At 45.2% G+C, this 23,435-nt stretch overlaps 1 protein-coding gene across 1 annotated transcript in view; it reads right to left on the reverse strand.

Annotated features, from left to right (window-relative positions):
- Positions 1-17,884, reverse strand: part of LOC128684056 (gamma-aminobutyric acid receptor subunit alpha-2) — a 262,722-nt gene extending 244,838 nt beyond the window's left edge. Inside the window, exon 1 of the mRNA XM_070091347.1 lies at positions 17,031-17,884. Coding sequence (XP_069947448.1) covers positions 17,031-17,104 — 74 coding nt within the window. The 5' untranslated portion in view covers positions 17,105-17,884. The remainder of the gene's footprint in view (positions 1-17,030) is intronic.
- Between the last annotated feature and the right edge of the window lie 5,551 nt (positions 17,885-23,435).

Consider the following 23,435-nt stretch of genomic DNA (forward strand, 5'->3'; position numbering starts at 1 on the left):
GCAAACCTTTGCACTTTCTCTAGTTTCTTTACGTGCTTGGCTAGGTGTGGGTTCCAAACTGGTGCCGCATACTCCAATATGGGCCTAACGTACACGGTGTACAGGGTCCTGAACGATTCCTTATTAAGATGTCGGAATGCTGTTCTGAGGTTTGCTAGGCGCCCATATGCTGCAGCAGTTATTTGGTTGATGTGCGCTTCAGGAGATGTGCCTGGTGTTATACTCACCCCAAGATCTTTTTCCTTGAGTGAGGTTTGTAGTCTCTGGCCCCCTAGACTGTACTCCGTCTGCGGCCTTCTTTGCCCTTCCCCAATCTTCATGACTTTGCACTTGGTGGGATTGAACTCCAGGAGCCAATTGCTGGACCAGGTCTGCAGCCTGTCCAGATCCCTTTGTAGTTCTGCCTGGTCTTCGATCGAATGAACTCTTCTCATCAACTTCACGTCATCTGCAAACAGGGACACCTCGGAGTTTATTCCTTCCGTCATGTCGTTCACAAATACCAGAAACAGCACTGGTCCTAGGACTGACCCCTGTGGGACCCCGCTGGTCACAGGTGCCCACTCTGACACCTCGCCACGTACCATTACTCACTGCTGTCTTCCTGACAAGTATTCCCTGATCCATTGCAGTGCCTTCCCTGTTATCCCTGCTTGGTCCTCCAGTTTTTGCACTAATCTCTTGTGTGGTACTGTGTCAAAAGCCTTCTTGCAGTCCAAGAAAATGCAATCCACCCACCCCTCTCTCTCTTGTCTTACTGCTGTCACCATGTCATAGAACTCCAGTAGGTTTGTGACACAGGATTTCCCGTCCCTGAAACCATGTTGGCTGCTGGTGATGAGATCATTCCTTTCTAGATGTTCCACCACTCTTCTCCTGACAATCTTTTCCATGATTTTGCATACTATACATGTCAGTGACACTGGTCTGTAGTTTAGTGCTTCATGTCTGTCTCCTTTTTTAAAGATTGGGACTACATTTGCTGTCTTCCATGCCTCAGGCAATCTCCCTGTTTCGATAGATGTATTGAATATTGTTGTTAGGGGTACACATAGCGCCTCTGCTCCCTCTCTCAAGACCCATGGAGAGATGTTATCTGGCCCCATTGCCTTTGAGGTATCTAGCTCACTCAGAAGCCTCTTCACTTCTTCCTCGGTTGTGTGTACTGTGTCCAGCACATGGTGGTGTACCCCACCTCTCCGTCTTTCTGGAGCCCCTTCTGTCTCCTCTGTGAACACTTCTTTGAATCTCTTGTTGAGTTCCTCACATACTTCACGGTCATTTCTTGTTGTCTCTCCTCCTTCCTTCCTTAGCCTGATTACCTGGTCCTTAATGGTTGTTTTCATCCTGATGTGGCTGTACAACAGCTTCGGGTCAGATTTGGCTTTTGCTGCTATGTCGTTTTCATATTGACGTTGGGCCTCCCTTCTTATCTGTGCATATTCGTTTCTGGCTCTACGACTGCTCTCCTTATTCTCCTGGGTCCTTTGCCTTCTATATTTCTTCCATTCCCTAGCACACTTGGTTTTTGCCTCCTTGCATCTTTGGGTGAACCATGGGCTGATCCTGGCTTTCTCATTATTCCTGTTACCCTTGGGTACAAACCTCTCCTCAGCCTCCTTGCACATTGTTGCTACATATTCCATCATCTCATTAACTGGCTTCCCTGCAAGTTCTCTGTCCCACTGAACCTCATTCAGGAAGTTCCTCATTCCTGTGTAGTCCCCTTTCCTGTAGTTTGGTTTCATTTGTCCTTGCTTTCCTGCTTCCCCCTCCACTTGTAGCTCTACTGTGTATTCGAAGCTCAAAACCACATGATCGCTGGCCCCAAGGGGTCTTTCATATGTGATGTCCTCAATATCTGCACTACTCAAGGTGAATACTAAGTCCAGTCTTGCTGGTTCATCCTCTCCTCTCTCTCTTGTAGTGTCCCTTACGTGTTGGTACATGAAATTTTCCAGTACCACCTCCATCATCTTAGCCCTCCATGTATCTTGGCCCCCATGTGGCTCCAAGTTCTCCCATTCGATCTCCTTGTGGTTAAAGTCACCCATGATCAGGAGCTTTGCCCTGCATGCATGAGCTCTTCTCGCCACTGCAGCCAGTGTGTCAACCATCGCTCTATTGCTCTCGTCATACTCTTGCCTTGGCCTCCTGCTGTTCTGTGGTGGGTTATACATCACTGCAATTATCACCTTGGGACCACCAGAGTGAAGCGTTCCCGCTATGTAATCACTTTCTTCTCCGCTGTCTCCTCTCTCCAGCTCATCAAAATTCCATCGGTGTTTGATCAGCAATGCCACTCCTCCACCCCCCCTGTTCCTTCTGTCTTTTCTCAGGATCTGGTATCCAGCTGGAAAGATGGCATCTGTTATCATACCTGTAAGCTTGGTTTCTGTGATCGCTATGATGTCTGGTGATGCCTCTTTGACTCTTTCGTGCCACTCCTCCCACTTGTTTGTTATTCCATCAGCGTTTGTGTACCATACCTTCAGTTTCCTTTCTAACACTGTGGTTTGGGAGGCCTGTGGGGGTGGGAGACCTGGTAGCTTACTGTGGGATTCTATAGTTGGGGGTTGGGTGGAAGCTGTGGGTATGGATTGTATTGTGTGTGTGTGTGTGTATGTGTGTGTGTGTGTGTGTGTGTGTGTGTGTGTGTGTGTGTGTGTGTGTGTGTGTGTGTGTGTGTGTGTATGCGTGTGTGTGTGTGTGTACTCACATATTTGTACTCACCTATTTGTGGTTGCAGGGGTCGAATCCTAGCTCCTGGCCCCGCCTCTTCACCGGTTGCTACTAGGCCCTCTCTCTCCCCGCTCCATGAGCTTTATCAAACCTCGTCTTAAAACTTTGTATGGTTCCTGCCTCCACTACGTCATTTTCTAGGCTATTCCACTGCCTTACAACTCTATGACTGAAGAAATACTTCCTACTATCTCTCTGACTCATTTGTGTCTTCAACTTCCAATTGTGGCTCTTGTTTCTGTGTCCCCTCCCTGGAACATCCTGTCTTTGTCCACCTTGTCTATTCCACGCAGTATTTTATATGTCGTTATCATGTCTCCCCTGACCCTCCTGTCCTCCAGTGTCGTCAGGCCGATTTCCCTTAATCTTTCTTCATAGGACATTCCCCTTAGCTCTGGAACTAACCTTGTCGCAAACCTTTGTACTTTCTCTAGTTTCTTGACGTGCTTTATCAAGTGCGGGTTCCAAACAGGTGCTGCATACTCCAGTATGGGCCTGACATACACGGTGTACAGTGTCTTGAATGATTCCTTACTAAGGTATCGGAATGCTGTTCTCAGGTTTGCCAGGCGCCCATATGCTGCAGCAGTTATCTGATTGATGTGTGCTTCCGGAGACATGCTCGGTGTTATACTCACCCCAAGATCTTTCTCCTTGAGTGAGGTTTGCAGTCTTTGGCCACCTAGCCTATACTCTGTCTGTGGTCTTCTGTGCCCTTCCCCTATCTTCATGACTTTGCATTTGGCAGGATTAAATTCGAGAAGCCATTTGCTGGACCAGGTGTCCAGTCTGTCCAGGTCTCTTTGAAGTCCTGCCTGGTCCTCATCAGATTTAATTCTTCTCATTAACTTCACATCATCTGCAAACAGGGACACTTCTGAGTCTAACCCTTCCGTCATGTCGTTCACATATACCAAAAATAGCACTGGTCCTAGGACCGACCCCTGTGGGACCCCACTCGTCACAGGTGCCCACTGTGATACATCATTATGTACCATGACTCGTTGTTGCCTCCCTGTCAGGTATTCTCTGATCCATTGCAGTGCCCTTCCTGTTATATGCGCCTGATGCTCTAGCTTCTGCACTAATCTCTTGTGAGGAACTGTGTCAAAGGCCTTCTTGCAGTCCAAGAAGATGCAATCAACCCACCCCTCTCTCTCTTGTCTTACTTCTGTTATTTTATCATAAAACTCCAGAAGGTTTGTGACACAGGATTTGCCTTCCGTGAATCCGTGCTTGTTGGCATTTATACTCCTGTTCCGTTCCAGGTGCTCCACCACTCTCCTCCTGATAATCTTCTCCATAATTTTGCATACTATACACGTCAATGACACAGGTCTATAGTTTAGTGCCTCTTTTCTGTCTCCTTTTTTTAAAAATGGGAACTACATTTGCCGTCTTCCATACCTCAGGTAGTTGCCCAGTTTCCAGGGATGTGTTGAAGATTGTGGTAAGTGGCACGCACAACATATCTGCTCCCTCTCTAAGGACCCACGGGGAGATGTTGTCCGGTCCCATTGCCTTTGAGGTATCGATGTCCCTTAGCAGTTTCTTCACCTCCTCCTCATCTGTATGTATGTCGTCCAACACTTGTTGGTGTATTCCTTGCTGGTGTCCCCATCTGGTCTGTCCCCCCAGAGTCCTTCCTGTCTCTACTGTAAATACTTCCTTAAATCTCGTGTTGAGCTCCTCGCATACCTCTTGATCGTTTCTTGTGAGTTCTCCACCTTCTTTCCTCAGCCTTATCACCTGGTCCTTGACTGTTGTCTTCCTCCTAATGTGGCTATACAGCAGTTTCGGGTCAGATTTGACTTTCGATGCTATGTCGTTTTCATACTGTCGCTGGGCCTCCCTCCTTATCTGTGCATACTCGTTTCTGGCTCTTCTACTAATCTCCTTGTTTTCCTGGGTCCTATGCCTCCTGTACCTTTTCAATTCTCTGTTGCACTTAGTTTTTGCCTCCCTACACCTTCGGGTAAACCAAGGACTCGTTTTGGTCTTCCTATTATTTCTGTTTCCCTTGGGAACAAAACTTTCCTCTGCCTCCTTGCACTTTGTTGCCACATATTCCATCATCTCGTTTACTGATTTTCCTACCATTTCTCTGTCCCACTGAACCTCCTGCAGGAAGTTTCTCATACCTGTGTAGTCCCCCCCTTTTATAGTTTGGCCTGTCCCCTTCAGTTCCTGTTACCTTCTCCACTTGTAACTCTACTATATAGTCAAAACTCAGAACCACATGATCGCTAGCTCCAAGGGGCCTCTCGTAAGTGATGTCCTCAATGTCTGAACTGCTCAGGGTGAACACAAGATCCAGTCTTGCTGGCTCATCCTCCCCTCTCTCTCTGGTTGTGTCCCTGACATGTTGATGCATGAGGTTTTCAAGTACCACATCCATCATCTTGGCTCTCCATGTTTCGGGACCCCCATGTGGCTCCAGGTTTTCCCAGTCGATCTCCCTGTGGTTGAAATCGCCCATTACCAGTAACTTTGCTCTGCTCGAGTGAGCTCTTCTTGCCACCTCAGCCAGTGTGTCCACCATCACCCTGTTGTTTTCTTCGTACTCCTCTCTTGGCCTCCTGCAGTTCTGTGGTGGGTTATACATCACTCCAATGACTACTTTATGTTCTCCGGACTGAATTGTACCTACAATGTAGTCTCTTTCTCCAATCATGTCCATGCCTTCCATTTCCTCAAATCCCCATCGATGTTTTATGAGCAGTGCAACCCCTCCTCCCCCTCTACTCCTTCTATCTTTCCTCAGGATCTGATATCCTGTTGGGAAGATTGTGTCTGTTATTGTCTCAGCGAGTTTTGTTTCTGTGACTGCTATGATGTCTGGGGATTTTTCACTGATTCTTTCATTCCACTCCTCATGTTTATTCGTTATTCCATCCGCGTTTGTGTACCAAACCTTTAGTTTCTTTTCTATCATTGTGGTCATGCAAGAATATTGGGGTTGGGGGAGCGAGAGCCTTGGTGGGGGCCTATATGGGGCTGTGGTGTAGGTGGGGTTTGTGTTGATGGGGGTGGGGTCAGAATGCCCATAAGGGACAGCTGTTGGGGTGAGGTTTGTGATATGGGGGTTGGTGGCAGAGGGAACAGTGAGTGGGTTGTAGTATAGGTTGCTCAGTTGTGTTGGGAATGTCGCGGGTGGAGTCTTTTGGTGGGAGATTCTGTGGGGTGTGTTTGCCCTTCCTCCTGTGTCTGGGTCCTGCTCATTTTCATTGCTTCTCGTTCCTCCTTGCGTCTCTGTAACCTCTCTTTCAGTGTAGTCCTTTCTTCTTGTGTTCTGTCGCGGTCGAGGTATACTCTCTGGTACCCCTCTTTGTCCCTCAGTCTTGCTTTCTCTTGCAGAATCCTGGTTCGAACTGATTCTTCCTTGAAAGTTACTCTGACAGGCCGTATCCTTCCACTCGCAAACCACCCAATTCTCTGAAAATTTGTCACCTGGGTCATATTGCCCTCCCCTATTGTTTTCATGATGCCTTCAATCATTTTTTTCTCCTCCTGTTTTATTTCTTCAAAGTTGGCCCCCTTGGCTTCTTGGAGCCCGTACACAAAAACTGACCTCGCCCTTTCCTCCTCCCACTGAGTCTCCATCTGCTTCCTCTGAGGCATTTTATTTCTTTCCATTGACATGTTCTTGCCTTCAGTCCCTGTCATATCTGAAACTTCTATTCTCAGTGAACTGTCTTTCGTGACCAGCTGTCCCTTGCTACTGCAGTTGGCTGTTAGAATCTCTGCATATAGCATACCTTCATTGTCTTCGGACCTGTCGTTTGATCTTAGTGTGCTCATCGTCTTTTCCCTGGCCCCACGTGGGTCTGATAGGGCCTTCGTGTACGGCATGTCTCCGTTGTTGCTTACCATCCCCTTGTCTGCGCCTGACTTTGAATTTCCTGTATGTGTGTGTGTGTGTGTGTGTGTGTGTGTGTGTGTGTGTGTGTGTGTGTGTGTGTGTGTGTGTGTGTGAGTGCGTGTATGTATGTGTACTCACCTATTTGTGGCTACAGCTCCTGGCCCCGAGAGGAGCATAAAATGAAGCTTAAAAGAGGAAAGGGAGGGGGAAAAAAAGCTTAGGATAAAAGGGAAGATAAACTGAGAAGAGAATAGAGATGAAGAAAATGGGAATATGGAAGACAATGCATAAGAAATAGGAGTGAGCAGATTTCACAAAACTAAGGAGAGAGAAGAAAAAAGGAATGTGATGATTGTGGTAGACATTAAATACGTGTGTGGGCGTGTGTGGGCGTGTGTGGACGTGTGTGGGCGTGTGTGGGCGTGTGTGGGCGTGTGTGGGCGTGTGTGGGCGTGTGTGGGCGTGTGTGTGCGTGTGTGGGCGTGTGTGGGCGTGTGTGGGCGTGTGTGGGCGTGTGTGGGCGTGTGTGGGCGTGTGTGGATGTGTGTGAGCGTGTTTGGGCTTGTATGTGCTTGTATGGGCTTTTATGACCTTGTACTCACATAATTGTGGTTGCAAGGGTCGAGACTCAGCTCCTGGCCCCACCTCTTCACTGACCGCTGCTAGGTCCTCCCTCTCCCTGCTCAATGAGCTTTATCGTACCTCGTCTTAAAACTATGTATAGTTCCTGCCTCTACTACATCGCTCGCCAGACTATTCCACTTCCTGACGACTCTATGACTGAAGAAATGCTTCCTAACATCCCTGAGACTCGTCTGAGTCTTCAGCTTCTAATTGTGACCCCTTGTTTATGTGTCCCATCTCTGGAACATCCTGTCTCTGTCCAACTTGTCTATTCCAAGCAGTGTTTTGTATGTCGTTATTATGTCTCCCCTGACCCTCCTGTCCACCAGTGCTGTCAGACCGATTTCCCTTAACCTTTCTTCATAGGACATCCCCCTTAGCTCTGGAACTAGCCTTGTTGCAAACCTTTGCACTTTCTCTAATTTCTTGACGTGTTTGACAGGTGTGGGTTCCAAACTAGTGCTGCATACTGCAGTATGGACCTTGTATGTGCTCGTATGTGCTTGTGTGCGCTTGTATGTGCTTGTATGGGCTTGTAAAGCTTGGTATGTGCTTGTGTGGGCTTGTATGACCTTGTATGTGCTTGTGTGGCCTTAGGTAACCCTGTATGGCTTTGTATGTGCTTGTTTGTGCTTGTGCGGCCTTATATTTGCTTCTGTTTGCTTGTATTTACACTGGTTTGCTTTTTTTTACAAAATACTCTGAAATAAACAAAAAAATTGTTATTCTCTTGTAATATCTCCCTTCCTCTCCTTCCTCTCCTTCCTCTCCTTCCTCTCCTTCCTCTCTCTCTCTCCTTCCTCTCCTTCCTCTCCTTCCTCTCCTTCCTCTCTCTCTCCTTCCTCTCCTTCCTCTCCTTCCTTTCCTTCTCATTCCAAAATTCCCATCCTGGGCTCAGGATTCCCGTTCCCGATTCCTTAGCTGCATCTCCTGCAGCTGGAGATGAAGCTAATTCCTGCCTTGAAAGGAGAGTAGCGAGAGTTATTCCAGGGATTCCCACCGTTTCAGGGATTCCCAACCATTCCTGGGATTCCTCCATTCCTGGGATTAAAAGTCCTACTCTTAGCATCTTGGCCAAGGATATGGTTCCCATAAAACGAAGCCATTTTGGGGGGTTTATTTTCTTTTACAAGGCGGGACGCCTTGAAAGTAATACCTTAAGGTTGTTCCATATAAGTCGTCACTTGATGTTCGATCCATGGAGGTGTTGCCTTGAGGATTCTTCCTTGAAACTCGTTCCTTGGGTGTCGCTCCTTGAAAGTTGCTCTTTGAAAGTCGTTACTTGAAGCTTATTCCTCGAGGCTCGCTTCTCCGAGGTCGTTCATTTTAGGACTAACCTTAAAAGGTTTATTGAAGGTCGTTCCAAGGAGAGACAGAACTGGGACACCATTAAGAGATGTTTTCAACGTTAAATATATTTTTTATACATAAAAGACTTCAGTAGAGATGTTCTTAAATCCTAAGATGTCCTTGAATCCCAAGACGTCCTTAGATCCTAAGATGTCCTTGGATCCCAAGACGCCCTTAGATCCTAAGATGTCCTTGGATCCCAAGACGTCCTTAGATCCTAAGAGATTCTAAGATGTCCTTGGATCCCAAGACGTCCTCAGATCCTAAGATGTCCTTGGATCCCAAGACGTCCTTAGATCCTAAGATGTCCTTGGATCCCAAGACGTCCTTAGATTCTAAGATGTCCTTGGATCCCAAGACGTCCTTAGATCCTAAGATGTCCTTGGATCCCAAGACGTCCTTAGATCCTAAGATGTTACAGGAATACACATAGAGATCATATAGACTGATAAATTTTGTGCCCCATATAGGCATTGTTCACAGAATAATTAATCGTAGACTGAAACAGTAAAGTAATTAATATACATTATTCCAATGTACTGAGGTGAGGTGATGGTGAATTTAGGCCTACTGCCGTTGAAAGGCTTTACGTGGCTTTTTGGAAGAACGAATAAGTTGGCTAATGATTTTCTTCATAATAAAGCAAGTTTAAAAACAACAGATACTCAGTTTAACCCTTTTCTTCAGGCAAACGTGTGCAGCACGGGGCATACGCTTTTTTTATGCTTGTTAAGATGTCTCCGTTAAGGTTACCGAACACTGGCGTGAGGTTACGGGATATGCAGATGATGTCTGTCCATTTCTAGATAACACTCATATCATTGCTGCGACATTTACCAGCATTTGTGCATCTGAAAGAGGAACGAATGCGCCTCTCACCATCAGTACAGTTCAATTTCAAGACCCAGGAACCTGGAGAGGAAGAAGCAAGTGGCCAGTGGAAGACATCATCGTGCAAGGAGATTAAATGATAGTTTTGGGCATCACCTTCTTCAGTGAATGTGATCAAGCTATTGTCGATACATAGACAATTGTTATTCATAAGAATCGGAAAAAAATGGGGAGAGTAACTGGTCTGTTTTGTTACCCACCCAGGTTGATGTGTCTCCAGAAGTGTGATTCATCTCTGTCTTCGACTGTTGAGACCTGCAGCGCAGGTGAAACATTTCGTCGGTGAAGATTCCCACTGGAAAAAATAAACACAGATGCGGTATAATGCGATTCTTCATTGACTACGTTTCGCCCAACATCGTCAATGAAGGTTCGCATTATGCTTAATTTGTGCTTATTTTTCCATCATGTCGATATTTTATACCATTTATCTCCAACGATTTCCAGCGTTGACAACATTTTACTCACCAGGAGGAACTCTGTGTGTTGCAGCAGCAACACACACGGCAAGAGACATTCTTGAGCTTCCCCAGCACTCGGCCTTCGGCCCAAAGCTGGAGTGTGGCTCCAAAAGGATCCTGTAGTGCTTGCTGCCTTTGCACCTCCTGACATCATCTGCTGCTATGCAGCTGCCACACCCTTTGAGCCCAATGTGGGCGGGGTTTGTGGCAGCCCAAGGTGCCTAGCTTCTCCCTCCGAGCCCCGTGAGGGCGGGGAATGGGCTAAGCCTAGGGACAGCTGGTCCCACAACACGAGGAAGTACTGGTACCTCATCCCACGACAGGAAGCCAAAGCCGGGCCACCTTTTGCAAAAGGCCCGGGCAATTATACCGGCGAATTTACAACATTCTCAGAAGAAAATTATCATCGCTTCATTAATCACAAACTAATTATGGTAAGTCGCACTCAGTTGCTCCCTTTCATTATTTTTTGTAAATTTATGAAAAAAATATTTAAAATTTACGTATTAGTATAATTTTAGTACAGATTTATTGGGGAGAAAAACTTTGCTAAAGTCAAGGATTAAGAAGAATTGACGGATTTAGGTACTGGATACTAGGTGCTCCAGTACCTAATAATGTTAATTTAAAAAAAAGGTCGGAAAAATCCCCATCTATCGTACGCCTTGGAGAGGAAGGAAACTGAAGACGACGTTTCGGTCCGTCCTAGACCATCATCTATTCACGACCTTATAAGAGTCAAGGACGGGCTGAAACGTTGCTTCAAGTTTCCCCTGAAAATTTGCAGACTGCGTGTAGATATACATCAAGGAATGTTGCTACATGACAGCTCTTCCCTCGTAACGTATTATTATACGTAAATGTTGAGATCCATTATTAATTAATCTTACTGACTTAACAATGTCGAATTCTGGGAAGCACTTCATGCTATATGTTTCTAAAGCATTTACAAAATATATACAGTCTATTATAAGCCATTTCTATGACGGAATCGAAATATCCTATATATAGCAAAAGTAAACAATATACGAAACAGTATATATATATATATATATATATATATATATATATATATATATATATATATATATATATATATATATATATATATATATATATATATATATATATATATATATATATATATATATATATATATATATATATATATATATATATATATATATGTATAGTGTATAGTGTCATGTATAATGAGGTATCGTATAGTGCAGTGAGTGGGCAACTCTGGTAGGCCTGCCACTCCAAGTCATCACACCTCCTCCGCTACGCCCTCACCCTCATCATTCCTCACACCACCTCCACCTCCCTACCCCGCCTTCCACAATGACTTGAGACCTCCAGCCAGATCTAGGCTTATGCTCTCCTCCACCCCACCATGAACAACCCAGGGTATGTGCCTCCACCCTCAGATTGAGGTACGGCAGGTAATGCAGCTAGCCAGCCACAAAGCCAGGGAAACTGCAACTAAGAGTAAAAGAAGACGCACATGTCATGTGTGTGTAGCGCATCGGGAACTCAACAGGAATGGCCTTATACGAGCACACAATGGATATGCTGGATCACATATGGTCCCTGCACAGAGCAGCCCACAGCCTCCACAAGCAGATGAAAGATTCAGTGCTAATCTCCTCAGTCGCGAAGATCTGATGGCATTCATATCCACTACTAGCAGTACCCTATCTCACATTTCTAAGGCGGCTCGTCCATATGCGGCAGGGAATGGAGGTGAATGGAGGTTCCACCAACTTAGAAGCCCGAGGCACCATTAAAGCAAGGCACAACCTACTCCTGTTCGGCAATGTTTGTCTTGCAGTTCCTTAAAGATGAGGCAAGCTGCTAACCACATCAGTCATCAAGGCAGTGCGCAACTACCCAAGAACAGATAATTGTGTCCCTCTGCCCCATCATCGCAGGAATCACAGAGACAGACCCAAGAAAAATCCCACTGGAAACGAGAAAGTTTGCAAACAGGTTAGCAAAAAAATCGAAGATTACACAGTGGGAGCAATCAAAATAATTACTAGTGATGACACTGTTTCTCTCAAAGATGAGGCCACAGCCCAAGCACTAAGAGACAAACACTAAACAAGGGCACCAGAGTCGTTAACAGCAACCCTGAGGAAGACCTCATCACTGGATAATTAATTTTGCCAGAATCAGAAGTCTATAAAGCGATAGTGTCATTTCCAGCAGGATCTGCAGGAGGTTACACTGGAATTCGACCACAACACCTCAAAGAGATGGCAAACACAGTACTCGGTACAGCTGCATCAATTCTTCTCTCCGAGTTAACAACCTTCGTCAATAACTGTTTGACTCGGCGAATTCCAGATGAAATTGAACTTTTCTTTTTTGGAGCCTCATTGTGCGCTTTGAAGAAGAAGGATTGGGGAATCGGACCCATTGCTGTCGGTAACACTCTTCGCCGTCTCGTTGCCAAAGCAGAAGTAAGAAACATTTGCCTAGAAGCCGCCAGCTTCCTCCAGCCACACCAGCTGAGCTTTGGGGTCTCTCAAGGCAGTGAAGTGCAGCTTATTCAGCAATGGAGGTAGCTTTACCTGCATTTCTGTCCTCGTGTCTGGCTTCCGGTGGACTAGTTAAGGAGACTGTCCCCGAACGCTTGAGAGGTGCCGTAGGAGCTCAAGACTCCAGGCTCATTGAAGCAGCTGTCCGGTAGGACACCCTAGCAGACTCCTCCAGTAGACCAGCGCCTCCCAAAGAGCACAAACAGTCTCACTGGGACAAACCGATCATAGAAAAAATCGCCAACACAATGCTCACCAACACTTCAGGAGAGGAGAAAGCATGTCTCCTAGCGAAGAAGGCACCACATTCAGGAGATTTCCTTTTAACTGTTCCCAGTTCCTCCCTGGGCATTCGACTCGACCCACAGGCCATTCGGATTTGTGTTGATCATCGCCTGGCCGCTCCCATACTCACCGACAATTGGTGTGTTTGCGGCAGTGCGACGACTGGTCAATTCGAACTTCTTGGTCTCGTGTGTCACACATCTGAAGTAGAGTATGCTAGGCATGAGGAGGTCAACGGTATCAACGATAGCAATGGTTTCAAGTTAAAAAAATTCAGATTCAGGAAGGATATAGGAAATCACTGGTTTGGTAATAGAGTTGTGGATGAGTGGAACAAACTTCCGAGTACAGTTATAAAGGCTAAAACATTGTGTAGTTTTAAAAATAGGTTAGATAAATACATGAGTGGGTGTGAGTTGGACCTGACTAACTTGTGCTTTTTTTGTAGATGAATGGTTCAGAGAACCGACATGTTGATAAATTAGACACATGTGCAACTCTTGGGTATCTTTATTGAGGAAACGTTTCGCCACACAGTGGCTTCATCAGTCCATACGTAGGAGAAACTTGAAGAACAGGAGAAGAATGAGGAGTCAATGTGTTCAGTCCATCAATCTTGAGTAGATACCCAAGAGTTGCACATGTGTCTAATTTATCATCATTAACTTGTGCTACTAGGTCTGATGCCTTGCTCCTTCCTTAAGTGGCAGTGACCTGACTAGGTGGGTCATTGGGCTAATCCGGGGGGGGGACATGGACCTGCTTCGCATGGGTCAGTAGGCCCACTGCAGTGTTCCTTCTTTCTTATGTTCTTATAAAGAGAAGCCTCGCCACAGCCCGTTGCTCAGCTCAACGGGAACCCCAAGTACAGAGGTCTGATGGAAATCAAAAGCGTCCTGATGAAGCCACTATGCTACCCTGGAAGGATGGTAAGCAGATTTCCTGGGACTACACCTGTGCCGCCGCATTGGTGGACACCTACTTGCCATACTCTGAAACTGAATAGGGTGGAGCCGCCAGCTACAGGGAGACCTAGAAGACTCACAAATATGAAGGCCTGCTCTCTTGCTGTAACTTCATCCCAGTGGGGTCGGAGACCTTTGGAGCATGGGGCAAGTGTGAGAGTAAGACACATGTGCAACATCTGGGTATCTTTATTGTAGACGTTTCGCCATCCAGTGGCTTTATCAATACAAATTCTAGGACATAACTTGAAGACAGTAGAACTATGTACAGAAGATGAGGTAATCAGTCCCTCAACCTAGGAGTAGGTGCGAACAGCACCATAGTCGTGGAGATTCTGAAGCAGAAGAAAGAATCCTGGCGCTTATATAGTAACGTCAGGTGTAGCAGACGAGGGCATATTCACTGGTAGGCGGGATTCCCCAGTGGAAGTAGGTCCTTCCCAAAGAGATGGGTTAGTTGTAGTAGTAGTTGTCGTAGTCGTGAAGGTTATGTACATGTCCTCAGAATTAAGATGCCATGATGTTGCAGTGTCTGACAAGTTGTGTACGAATGGTATATAATACCGACAAGATGAGAGTAAGACACATGTGCAACATCTGGGTATCTTTATTGTAGACGTTTCGCCATCCAGTGGCTTTATCAATACAAATTCTAGGACATAACTTGAAGACAGTAGAACTATGTACAGAAGATGAGGTAATCAGTCCCTCAACCTAGGAGTAGGTGCGAACAGCACCATAGTCGTGGAGATTCTGAAGCAGAAGAAAGAATCCTGGCGCTTATATAGTAACGTCAGGTGTAGCAGACGAGGGCATATTCACTGGTAGGCGGGATTCCCCAGTGGAAGTAGGTCCTTCCCAAAGAGGACTGATTACCTCATCTTCTGTACATAGTTCTACTGTCTTCAAGTTATGTCCTAGAATTTGTATTGATAAAGCCACTGGATGGCGAAACGTCTACAATAAAGATACCCAGATGTTGCACATGTGTCTTACTCTCATCTTGTCGGTATTATATACCATTCGTACACAACTTGTCAGACACTGCAACATCATGGCATCTTAATTCTGAGGACATGTACATAACCTTCACGACTACGACAACTACTACTACAACTAACCCATCTCTTTGGGAAGGACCTACTTCCACTGGGGAATCCCGCCTACCAGTGAATATGCCCTCGTCTGCTACACCTGACGTTACTATATAAGCGCCAGGATTCTTTCTTCTGCTTCAGAATCTCCACGACTATGGTGCTGTTCGCACCTACTCCTAGGTTGAGGGACTGATTACCTCATCTTCTGTACATAGTTCTACTGTCTTCAAGTTATGTCCTAGAATTTGTATTGATAAAGCCACTGGATGGCGAAACGTCTACAATAAAGATACCCAGATGTTGCACGTGTCTTACTCTCATCTTGTCGGTATTATATACCATTCGTACACAACATGGGGCAAGTGTGCTCTAAATTTCCTCAAAGAGCTGGGTGAAAAACTCATCACAGAAACCAAGGATCACAGAATGGTCAGCTTCCTCTTTCAGAGACTCAGTGTTGCAATCCAGAGAGCAAATGCCTGCAGCATTCTGGGCAAGTGGCCCACCGCCGGGGAGCTGGACGAAGTATTCGAGATGTAGGCCCTGAAATGTTATCTATGTTGTTCTACTCCCTATTGTATTTTTTGTCAATGTATTTTGTCTTTAAATAAAGTCTACATAGAATATGGAATATAGGGGGTGGTAGGAGAAGACAATATTCAAACAGCTCCGGGGAGAACGTTGAGTTTTCCCTGAACTAACGGCCCCCTTCAAGGCTGGCGACATTGCAGACCTGGAGAGTGTACAAAGACCTTTCACTGCCCACGTAAGTGCGATAAGGCACCAAAACTACTTGGAACGGTTGAAGGTCCTTGATCTGTATTCCCTCGAACGCAGGCGAGAGAGATACATGATAATATACACTTAAAGGCCCTGGAGAGATTGATACCCAATCTGCACACGAAAATCACTCCATATGAAAGCAAAAGACTCGGTAGGAGATGCAACATTCCCCCAATGAAAAGCAGGGGCGCCACGAGTACACTGAGAGACAACTCAATAAGTGCCCGGGGCCCAAGACTGTTCAATTGCCTCCCAACATACAATAGGAGGATTACCAATACCCCTGGCTCTTTTCAAGAAGGCACTGGACAGGCACCTAAAGTCAGTACCTGACCAACCGGGCTGTGATTCGTACGTCAGCTTGCGTGCGGCCAGAAGTAACAGCCTGGTTGATTAGCCCCTGATCCACCATGAGACCTGGTCTCGGACCGGGCCGCGGGGGCGTTGACTCCCAAAATCCTCTCCAGGTAAACTCCAGGTAAGTTTATTCTTTTCTCTGAGGATGAGGGTCCTCAGCACAGTTCTAGAGGTGGTACCTCCCTATATTTGATATGCAATAAGATCACAGTAAACAGGTGATTTCAGAATATGCAAAACAACCACTCTGAAAGAATAGAGAAATTCCAAGCGCTTTCGTGACTACTCACATTATCAAGGAACTAGTTCCTTGATAATGTGAGTAGTCACGAAAGCGCTTGGAATTTCTCTATTCTTTCAGAGTGGTTGTTTTGCATATTTGATATATATATATATATATATATATATATATATATATATATATATATATATATATATATATATACAACACTGCACTAGCCAAGGACTCGAACCCGTGTTGCAGTGGCGTGTCTCATGGTGAGCTAGAACCACATGACGCCTTAACCCACAGGACCAACCAATCCTACAAAGATGACGCAGCCAGCAGAGCTAGCTGTTTTACTGCTATCCGAGGATACTCGGTGTCGTGGGAGCTTCAATGTAAACACTTGATCTACACATCCCCTACCCATTCTAAAGCCTCCTTGCTCATCTGCAATCCTGCTCTCTGTCTTACCTCTAATTCTTTCATTTATAACCCTACTATGCCCTACCATACACTTTACCCCTAGATATTATTATCGTAATAATTTAGTAAACATCAGTTAAATTTTTTAAGCATTCTAATTTTCATTTCTAATCTAAGTTATATACAAGAGAATTTTTTTTTTAAATCCGTAATGAAAAAGTCTGGTTCAAGAAGCTGGTTGTGTCCTTGTACTTGGAGTACAATCTTGTACGTGACTGTTTCTGTTTTACATTACGAATCAAGTGGCAATTTTATTCCACATATCCAGCCCGAGAAACTGGGCAGTTAATTAATCCTCATATAATGACTTTCAGAGCAGCAGTACACAGCTTGTCGCAGAGGCACGACTGGGATTTACCTGAGGCAGAGCAGCAGCAGCAGCAGCAGCAGCGAGAATATGAGAGGTGAGCATCGTCCGTAGGTCCACATCATGACCACAGCCACAGACAGACTTGATCACACTGCCCAGCTGGTCGTTGGTGTGGGGATGTGGCTGGAGTTGTTGGTAAGATGGTAGGTGGTGGTGGGAAATGTAAGGTGAGTGAGTTCTTGTTTTGAGGAAGTCTTGCGTAGTTGTTTAAGTCTCTATTGTGCTGTATCTGGGACGTCTGTAATTCATTCAGTTACTGGAAGTTAAAATCATCGCGTTTCTCTTCTTATTAGAAATACTGATGGTCGAAATTTTTAGTTATTAGCCTATGCAGTTATTTTACTTCGGTTACTCGACAAAATAAAATATAACTATTTTGATTTGAGAAAGAGTATAAATGCTAATAAAGTTGATAAGTTTTATGGTATCAGGTTATTTCAAGTCTTGAATATTTCTCTCTACAGCGTCAAGATGCGGGTAATAAACGGAGCTTTAGAAGATGCATGTACTAAAATAATGCAACGAGAACTATAACCTTATGTTGTGGGTTAAGCCAGCGAGCAGAGACTCTTACATTTCAAATTTCATTTCCCTGTGCAGCTCAACGTAGCTTATTTCCTGTGGCTGCCACAAATATTCTAATGTTAATCTTTGGGAGAAATATATCATGGAACGACGTCCACGGGATCAGTGACTCTTACAATCGTACCCAAAGTATAATAAACTATGGGCAGTTATGTCCACACGTGTGTGGACGTGTGTGGTTCAGTGTAGCAGGATGTCTGGCACGCGTGGTTGAGAGGGTTGACGGGCGAAGTGGTGGGCAGGTACTAGACCGTCGCGGGCTGGCACCACCGCGGCACTGAGCGGCACTTTTCATACACTCCACGTGTTGCCCTGATTCTGCCTGTCCCGCGCAGTCCTCCCACTCACTACCTTTCCTAGCCTTCTCTCACTAGATACAAATCCAGATGTATTTCTGTTAACCCTTCTCCCCACCACCAGATGTAGACCAAACGAAATGTAAACTTTGCCAGATGGACTATTGTCACACCTTGCGTCATTATGTACTGGAGTGCGATAAAATTAATGAATTTAGAGACAACTCACTCAGAAATGTTCAAGAAAGGGCAAAGTATTTTATCCAAAGTGGTATATTACAGACCATTCTGGAGAAATACCCTGACTTTGCTAGCTGTAAATAATGCATTACCACGTGCGCGCGTGTGTGTGTGTGTGTGGGTGCGTGTGTGTGTGTGGGTGCGTGTGTGTGGGTGTGCGTGCTTGTGTATGCATATATTAGTACGCTCATGTGTATGTGTGTGTGCGCGCGCTAGTGTGGGTGTATGACCCACTTAATATTTGTATTTATAACTCATTACAATTGTGACCAGGTGTGGACGTATCAGTGGTTCATTACTTTGTAATTTGTTCATGACTGTAACCATGTATAGGAGTGAGGCTGATTCATTACCTTCGTAACTTGCCATGATTGTGACTAGATCTACCTGGAGTTCATTACCTTTGTAACTAGTTCAGCTATCATAACTTTGGGGTCCAGTCCCTGGACCCATTATGTACCTTTGTAATCTTTTGAACCGCCCACAGGATGGGTATGGGGTGCATAGTAAACATATTAAATTAACCTAGGCCTTTTGTGTATCCATATGCTCTTGCGCTACCGTCCACAGGATGGATATTGGGTGCACAATAATCTAGCCACTTCGGTGACAAAATCTAAAAAATCTAATATCACCCACCTAATACACACACCAGGTCTCCCATTTTAACCTCTAGCCTCCACCCACTTACCACCTATTCCACTCTCCACCCTCCCACCCACTGTCTCAACCATCAGGGTCTCAAATGAAAGTAAATCTTATGACGTTTTGGAGTTATTATAAGATAAACATGCGTAATGCACTTTTGTATGCCTATTGTGAAGGAAAACTCGTTAAAAGGCGGGTTATAGTTGTTTAGTCTATTTGGAACCATTAGCGTGTTACCGCCCGCAATACCATCTAGCGGGCTGAGGCTAAACCTCAGTTTCCTCGGGTCTGATTTGCTTTAATTTCTACTCCTGGTAGTATTAATCTTTCCTGGTGTGGGTTGAAGATTGGAGAGTCGCTTCACTTTCACTGCTCCTGATCAGGTAAGGTGATCTACCAGGAGTATTTCTGTTCTTTGTTACTGATTTACCTGGTTACCAGTAATGACGTTGGAGTAGAATACCAGCCTTTGTCTTTCTTCAATGTTATATTTATTAACCCTTACGTAACCAGTGTTGTTTTTTTATCAGCTGTGCTACTGGTCTGGTCAACCAGGGTAGACGCTAATTATTGAAGAAAGATCCCTGTCAACAGGACATTATGGGACATAACGACTGTTCATCTCTTGGAAATCTGAAGTGCCAAATAATGACAGGATATCCAGAATATCGGACGAACACCGCCATCCAGGATAACCAACACCATTTCTTCTGAAACATCACAGAAGACCATCTTGGGAATAAGAAACTCCTGTCTCAACATCTTACTGGAACCACAGCTGCTAATTTTATTTTACTTAATTTTAATTAAAATCCTTAGAAAAATATCTTTGTTGTTCTTCAAGTTATTCATTATTTATTTTTCCATTCTTTTGTTCAGGTTAAAGATTGGAACTCTGCTGGCAGGAGGATATATACACCGATATGTATATTTCTTTCCTTGTATATATGCTGATAATTTACTTTAAACCTTTAAGAATTAAAATTTTCTCGTCTTGTGGTGAAAAGACTGTCCTTAGTCTTAATTACCTTAGTGGCATTGATGGGCTTTAAACCCCATTAAACAGTGAGCTCTGCTGGAAGAAGTCAGCCAGCAGAAGTGAACCACACAGGCGACGTCAGTAGGATTAGTGTGTGTGTGTGTGTGTGTGTGTGTGTGTGTGTGTGTGTGTGTGTTACCCGTGAAGATGACACCTGTTACCCTGGCATCACTGGAAGGGGTGTTTAATCCTTGCTGGAACTTTGCAGCGAGTTGTCACTGAACATCAGAAGTGTATCACAGTTACTAAACAAAAAACTTAATCTGCAGGTTATAGAGAGTCTGGTATAAAAGATAACTAATGGGAAAGAAATCCCTTAAAAATAATGAAACGGTAAGGTTTGTACCCACGGCAGGCAAGTCTTAAAACTCGCAGGCCAGTGCGTTAACCACTGGGCCAGCTGACTCTAATAAGATTCATCCAACTCGGTATATTTCTATAGACTATTACCTTGGATATAGTAAAATTCTGAAGTTAAGATCTATGATATGCTGGTTGGAAGACGGGGCTCCGGAAGACAGGTCGACAACTGGAGTTACTGAGATAACTAATCTTCGTTGTTAGTGAGAGGTTGTAGAAGTCTCTGATCCTGTTTCTGAATCAGCGTCTGGCAATCTTTCCGGAAATAAGATTCGCGTGTTTGAGCTAAAAAAATTAAATTAGTCAGAAAATGCTTCAAACCGCAATGAATCGTCGAAATATATAACAAAACACAATTCTTAATTTTTTAATACTTTCCATATTTTTTGACGTTTTCTCAAGTTTTAATTATACTCGACAAAATTGATTTGCAGCTCCTGGAGATATTATCCTAATTATCTTAAGGGAATTAATTTCCGACTCCTGGACCTTTTTCAAGACTTACTCGGTTGCTTTCTTATCTCTGGATTATAACCTTTTATTAGTATTACAGTAATGGCTTAGAGAACCCATAGGCAGATGATTAGAACACCTGTGCAGCACCTGTCTTTATTAACCCATCAAGAATGAGGGACTGAACACAATCTCTAGGATAAGGGACTGAACACACCATCTCTAGACTGAGGGACTGAACACACCATCTCTAGGCTGAGGGACTGAACACACCATCTCTAGGCTGAGAGACTGAACACACCATCTCTAGGCTGAGGGACTGAACACACCATCTCTAGGCTGAGGGACTGAACACACCATCTCTAGGCTGAGGGACTGAACACACCATCTCTAGGCTGAGGGACTGAACACACCATCTCTAGGCTGAGGGACTGAACACACCATCTCTAGGCTGAGGGACTGAACACACCATCTCTAGGCTGAGAGACTGAACACACCATCTCTAGGCTGAGGGACTGAACACACCATCTCTAGGCTGAGGGACTGAACACACCATCTCTAGGCTGAGGGACTGAACACACCATCTCTAGGCTGAGAGACTGAACACACCATCTCTAGGCTGAGAGACTGAACACACCATCTCTAGGCTGAGGGACTGAACACACCATCTCTAGGCTGAGGGACTGAACACACCATCTCTAGGCTGAGGGACTGAACACACCATCTCTAGGCTGAGAGACTGAACACACCATCTCTAGGCTGAGGGACTGAACACACCATCTCTAGGCTGAGGGACTGAACACACCATCTCTAGGCTGAGGGACTGAACACACCATCTCTAGGCTGAGGGACTGAACACACCATCTCTAGGCTGAGGGACTGAACACACCATCTCTAGGCTGAGGGACTGAACACACCATCTCTAGGCTGAGGGACTGAACACACAATCTCTAGGCTGAGGGACTGAACACACCATCTCTAGGCTGAGGGACTGAACACACCATCTCTAGGCTGAGGGACTGAACACACCACTTCTAGGCTGAGGGACTGAACACACCACCTCTAGGCTGTGGGACTGATTACTTCAAACTCCCTCTTCGCATCCTCCACCGCTTTTCTCCGGAATGGACTGATAAAGCCACTGGTTGGCGAAACGTTTCCACAATAAAGACTCCCAAGTGCTGTGGGGTCACAGCAAGTCGGTCACTGTAAGCAAGTGAGGTCACATCATGCAAGTGGAGTCACTGTAAGCGAGTACCTTCACAGACAAGTGAGGCTGAAAAAGGTCGTAAGGAGAGATAAAGGTTGTTTCAGAATCGTCTTCGTGTGGGAATCAACCTGAAGACGGCGGCGGCGGCGGCAGCGGCGGCGGCAGTGGCGGCGGCAGCGGCGGCGGAGAAGACGGCGGTGGCAGGAGCGGTGTTAAAACGAGGGCAGACACCCTCGATGGCAGCCAACGTCAACACCAAGAGTTTGTCTTCCATCTCTGAAACTTGCTGTTTCTCCTCTACCGATGTGTCTCCATTATTTTCCTTTCCCTCTTCTCTCTCTCTCTCTCTGTCTCTCTCTCTCTCTCTCTCTCCCCCTATTTATCATTATCTATTTCACAGTCACTTGCGTTGATTCCACTTTCTCTTATTCTCTTTTACTCTATTCCTGCCTGTCTGTCTCTCTAAATGATCATTTTGTCTCTCATCTCCTTCGTATTATTATATTTGCCTTCCCTCTTCTTCCCCATCTCTTATCCCCGCTTCCTCTGCGTCTTCTAACCTTCCCATAATTCCTCCTTCACAATATCACATTTATTTCGTGTTCCGTATTCTATTATCTTAGAAAATCAACAAATAGTGTTTTTCTTGTCACTGAAGCAGCGCTGTGTAGCCCTTGTGGTTTAACGCTTCTTTTTAATTATAATGATCTTGTCAATGATTGAATCTGTTCCTGTGTGAATATTTTAAGTCTAGCTGCTAATTGCCTGCTCTTTAGGCCTAACTAATAATTCACTGCCCATGAGATCAATCTGGTAATGACCTGTGGTCTAGGACTAACTGCTAATTACCCTCTAATGGCCTGGCTTCAAGGCGTAACTACAGAAAATTCGGGAAATGCGTTGATTTCATTCGTGTCATGTCACCTGATCGGAATATCGGCTCCAGAAATAATATTAAGACATCAGCACTATCAATATTACTCTAATATTGGCACAAGGGATATCACTGTGATATCGACAGCAGAAATAACACTGTAATATCGACAGCAGAAATAACACAGTAATATCGACAACAGGAATAATTCTGGATTATCGACACGTGAAATGATACTTGGTATCAGAATTTCACAGTACTGTGAACGTAAGAAATCGTGTAACTTAGTGCTGGGGACTGATCCGGGGGAGAATTAGAATCTATGGTCGATGGCAAAATCTGAGATTAGAATCTATGACATTAGACTGTGTGACTAGCCTCTCGCTGCTCTATGCCAGTAGCAGCATCACTCGTTGAAATCCTACCAATATAATCTCTTTATTCTAACTTCTCGTTCCTTCGACATTTGCTCTTTTCACCTACCTCTTCCCCCATCATCTTCCTCCTCACCTGCCTCTCCCATCTTCCTCCTTCTCACCAGCCTCCCCCATCCTCCTCCTCCTCACCTGCCTCCCCCATCCTCCTCCTCACCTGCCTCCCCCATCCTCCTTCTCCTCACCTGCCTCCCCCATCCTCCTTCTCCTCACCTGCCTCCCTCATCCTCCTCCTCTTCCGCTGCTTCTGCTGC

This window comes from Cherax quadricarinatus, chromosome 3 (genome assembly GCF_038502225.1).
Source record: "Cherax quadricarinatus isolate ZL_2023a chromosome 3, ASM3850222v1, whole genome shotgun sequence".
Lineage (NCBI taxonomy): Eukaryota > Metazoa > Arthropoda > Malacostraca > Decapoda > Parastacidae > Cherax > Cherax quadricarinatus.